We start from the raw sequence: 4758 nt of genomic DNA, 5'->3' as shown, positions 1-4758 counted from the left end.
GTAGACACTGCATTTGCCTTCAAATCTACCCATGTTGCCTCATTCATTCCTTCCGGTTGAGTATCAAGTAAAGCCTTAGCCATTCCTTGTTGCACAAGAATGTCCTTCACTCTCATCTACCATAAACTGAAGTTTCCGATTCCATTGAATTTGACAAAGTCAAATCTTGCAGAAGATGATCCCGATGCCATAACAACAATCTCTCTTATACCAATTTATTGTAATATGGATCAAATAAGTAGAACGCATAGCGGAATAAACAACAAGTAAATGCAAACACAACCAAAATAAGAACAACAGCAGATTTTACGTGGTTTGACAAAGCCTACATCCACGGAAGTAATGGCATACAAATTTCATTATGGAAATTACAATGTACACAATACACTTCTCAAATGATCACTCTCTCACTCAATACATGCCCAAAATGACATATAAAAGAGTCTCTCGAAGGTTTCCCTCCGTTTATCCAACCACCCAACATTCAAATTCAAAAATTCAAAAAAACTGCTCGTAACCCAGGTGTCCTTCATCGACGAGTATAGGGTTTTGTCAATGATCCATAAAAGACCACTCGCCGATGAGAACAGACTTTCGTCGACGAGTCCAGAACTATGAAATTTTTCTACTCTTGGTATTCTATTGTCGACGATCTCTGGACATTCGTCGATGAACCCTTACTGTCTTCTCGTCAACGAACATAGGGCATTTATCGACGAGCTTCTGATGTGCTGCCCCTTCATATTTTTTTTCCTCTTTCTTTGCTTAAAAAAACTAAAGTATAAGAGTCACAATCAACACCAGGCTAGACCTTGAGTACGTATCTTTTATATATGTAAGTACACGCCGCTAATTAAGATAAAGAGATGTACGTCACTAATCAACCAATTCAATCTAAATCCTATGTGCACCATATAAATATATATACGTATGAATGTAATGGACTAATGGCCAACACCGGTGCCAAACCCCAGCAGGCGGTCGAGGTATACATTGTTCATTTGGCAAACCCCAACATCTATTCCGTCAAGAAAAATAATATATATACATCCCAAGAAGCCAGTGAGCACAAAAATATTTGCGAAGTTTTGAGTAACAAATTCAGAAGCAGTGCATTTACTTAGGGTAGGTGAATCATTCAATGGCCTTTCAAGAACGGAAAAGACTGGGGGAAAAAGTGGGAAAGAAGGAATGCCAGAAACAAAAAGTAGAAGAAAGTAACATTGTAACCAATATAGATGATATGGATTTGGATTAATTCAATCCTCAATGATGCATTGATTAATTAAACAATAATAATAGAAAAACTAGTTGACATTCTTGATGCATCCCAATCTCCATCGTCAACATTTATATATATTTAACTTATTTCCAGCACCAGCAGTACTACTTGAATTATTCAGATTCAAAACGGAGAAAAATATGTGGGAGTTCAATTAATTAATTACCGGGGACCCAGAAATAAAATTACTCCATCGATCCAAAGTAACCCACATTTTCGTTTGGAATATTAATGGTGTTATAGTCCGTCGCTGCAATGGAAGAAGAGGAAGAAGTAGGAAGAGGAAGCGGCGGTGGCGGAGGTGGGGGCGGCGGAGGTGGTACAGCAACCGAAACTGTCCCAGAAGAGAGCAAAGCAACGTGAGGAAGATGATGATTAGAAGAAGAAGGTGAAGTATTAATGAGTTTATTATTAGCAGCAGCAGCTTCCCTGTACTTGTATTTGAGAATCTCAGCTCTCACGGCATTAAGCTCCGCCTGGAAAGATTGGACTTGCTGCTGTAAAGCTAAAATAGCACCCATGCACCCATACACTGGATCTCTCAGCCTCACGTTCGCCTCGTATACCAAACTATTCGCTGCATCCGCTCTCTGCCTCTCCGGCACCTCCTGCTCCGATCCATCAATTTTATCCCAACAATCAATTAATTTTGAATGACCCATTAATAAATTAATCAAAAGATTCAAAACACACAAACACACACACACACACACACACACACACACATATATGAACAAACCATGAGCATTTTGGAGACGTTGCTGGCACCGAAGACTTTGTGGACAGAAGCGAACTTGTGGGGTTCGTGAGGAGAGAAGTAGGGGGAGAAGGGGCATTCTTGGGCGCACCTTCGCCTCAGGAGCTTGCATGCTGCGCAGGGCGTGATGGTGTTGAGGGTTCCCAAGGATACTGCAGGAGCAGTTCTAGCCGCCAGCATGTGTCCGCTCCTGACTCCCATTTGCTGATGAGAGTTATTGGATGCATATTCATTGCTTTCTCTCTTGATCTTCTTCCCTATCTCATCCAATCTCTGATCCCTGCACTTGTATAAATCAATATTAATGAAAAAAGGAGTAACCAGACGCACATCTGTCTATACATGGAGAAAGAGGTTAAGAACAACTCAAAATTAATAAGTTCTTAAATTACCTTTCTCTGGACATCCAGGCATGCTCAAACCCTGTGTATGGATGAGAGCGAGAGAGAGAGAGAGAGAGAGAGAGAGAGAGAGAGAGAGAGGGGGGGGTTAGCAAAGAGTTATATAGCAAAAATGCAGCTACCTTGTATATACCTGTTGACTTTCAATTCCAAAACTAGCGTCTGCATGCTTTTATTGGCTTAATTGGAATTTGAACTCTTTACTATATTTTAATGCTCTCATATATATATATATATACATATATAGTTGTTCAATTAATTAGAGCAATGAGCCAATGAAAATAAATAATGAGCTGCTCCTTGCTGGTTAAGCCGAGTGTGTTAGTTTCTTGTCGAAATCGAGAACTCGCCTTCATTAAAATGGACCAATATATGGCCATGTGATCTACTTTTGCTCCCAACAGAAATATAAATAAATAAATAAATAAATATATATATATATATATATATATATATATATATATATATATATATATATTAACATCGCCGTGTAGAAACCGCCATCTGTTGATTCTTTGATGCAAACTCGGCCCAGTTCAAAGTATACTGATCAATCAGTCAACATCATTCAAAAATATTTTTGTAATGTATTATATATATATATATATATATATATATTTACAAGCATTATATATTGAAGTTTAGATATCCAATTTTGATGAGGCATTAAATATATATTAGCTAAGAAGAAATAATGTTTGGCTTCATGATTCTGTCCTATATAATTATATTCAAAATCTAAATCATCTCTATAAGTACAAGATTTCATTAATATATATATCCAATATGTACTACATACAATGTGTCAATAAATAAAAGTATAGCAACGGCTTATCATCATTCGTTTATAAATTAAATTAATCAATTATATTACAACTAGCTTCGCAAATATATATATATATATATATATATATAACGCAATTTAATCTTTATAAATGTAATAAGACCCTCCATGTCAGATAATGCAAAAAATTTTGATACATTGACTGATTAATTATGCAGATATGTTACTAGAATATATATATATATATATATATATATATATATATATATATATAATGGTACATACTTGAATACTTAGGAGGTTGAATGTTGAAGTGTTTTAAAATCAAAGTGAGACTATTTTTGTAAAATAAACAAGCAATGACTAAAAATAGAATTATAATATGATGATTCTCCAATTTAAGCAATAAAAAATGTGATGTGAATTAAAACTTTAAATTATTTTCTTGAAATGAAAATATATTATGCTTTGAAACATTGATAACAATGTATTATTGTTAAAAAGAGTATTAATATTTTTTTTTTGTTAGTCAACATCTTTTACCATGTTTTCTGAAAGGTATCCTTTGAATGAATAAATTAGATCTTACTTCCCTTCGTTTTTAGTTCATCCTTTCGATTTTTGTTTGGTTGGTTTAGATTTTTTAATTTTAGTTTATTTTATTATATTTGTTTTTCACTAGGTCTGTTTAGATTTGTTTCTTATTTAGTTTTATTTGGATTTGTAATCCTGTTTTGGTTGGTTATTGGTGTTATTTTTTAGAGGCGTTTAATATTTATTTTATCTGTAATCTCTCATTACTTGTCTTGTAACCACGATATTCTTCTGCCAAAAATGAGAGTATATCAATAAATAATTGGAGGTGCCCCCTTCTTTAGTTGAAAAAAAAAATCAAAGATTAGTATCAAATTGCTAGAATTGAAGTATATTAATTTTTTTTTTCCTAATATGCGTAATGAACTTATCAATGAAGACAATGAAGGCACATTATTGCTACTAAAGTTCTGAAGAAAATACAGAGTCCCTTTATGGTATAAAGTAAAGTTTGACTTTTTATAAAATTAAATTACTTGGTAGTCATGAGTCACATATTAAAACATGAGGTAGCTAGATATTAAGGCATCCACCAACAACTTATATTGTTAACTTAAAGAAAGCATTTTCATTTTTAATAAAACAAACATCTAGTGAAGTTGGACTATTTTGAACACCCAACTTTTGTATATTTACTAGATAAGTTTGGTATTTCGCTGTTAAAATAATTACTTTTATACACAATAATTATAAAAAACATGACTATTAATGACCAAAACCATCTCTAGTAATAATAAATCGCAACTAATAATTACTAGTGATGATTTTAGAACCACTAAACATCTATCACTAATTAAATCATCACTAATAATTATTAATGGAGGATTCTCAAAATTATTATAAAAAAATGACTATTAATGACCAATTAAAATTGTGACTAGTAATAAAAATCACCTTTAATAGTTATTAGTGATGAATTTAAAACTATTAAACATCTATC

At 33.3% G+C, this 4758-nt stretch overlaps 1 protein-coding gene across 1 annotated transcript; it reads right to left on the bottom strand.

Annotated features, from left to right (window-relative positions):
• Nucleotides 1-330: 330 nt before the first annotated feature.
• Nucleotides 331-2697, bottom strand: LOC131165534 (LOB domain-containing protein 15). The gene is made up of 3 exons (XM_058123434.1): nt 2432-2697; nt 2022-2319; nt 331-1890 (listed from the first exon to the last, which is right to left on the bottom strand). The coding sequence occupies exons 1-3, from the start codon at nt 2443-2445 to the stop codon at nt 1468-1470; spliced, it is 735 nt and encodes a 244-aa protein (XP_057979417.1). The 5' UTR covers nt 2446-2697; the 3' UTR covers nt 331-1467.
• Between the last annotated feature and the right edge of the window lie 2061 nt (nt 2698-4758).

The sequence above is a fragment of the Malania oleifera genome, chromosome 10, assembly GCF_029873635.1.
Source record: "Malania oleifera isolate guangnan ecotype guangnan chromosome 10, ASM2987363v1, whole genome shotgun sequence".
Lineage (NCBI taxonomy): Eukaryota > Viridiplantae > Streptophyta > Magnoliopsida > Santalales > Ximeniaceae > Malania > Malania oleifera.
This window is presented reverse-complemented; position numbering and strand designations above follow the sequence as displayed.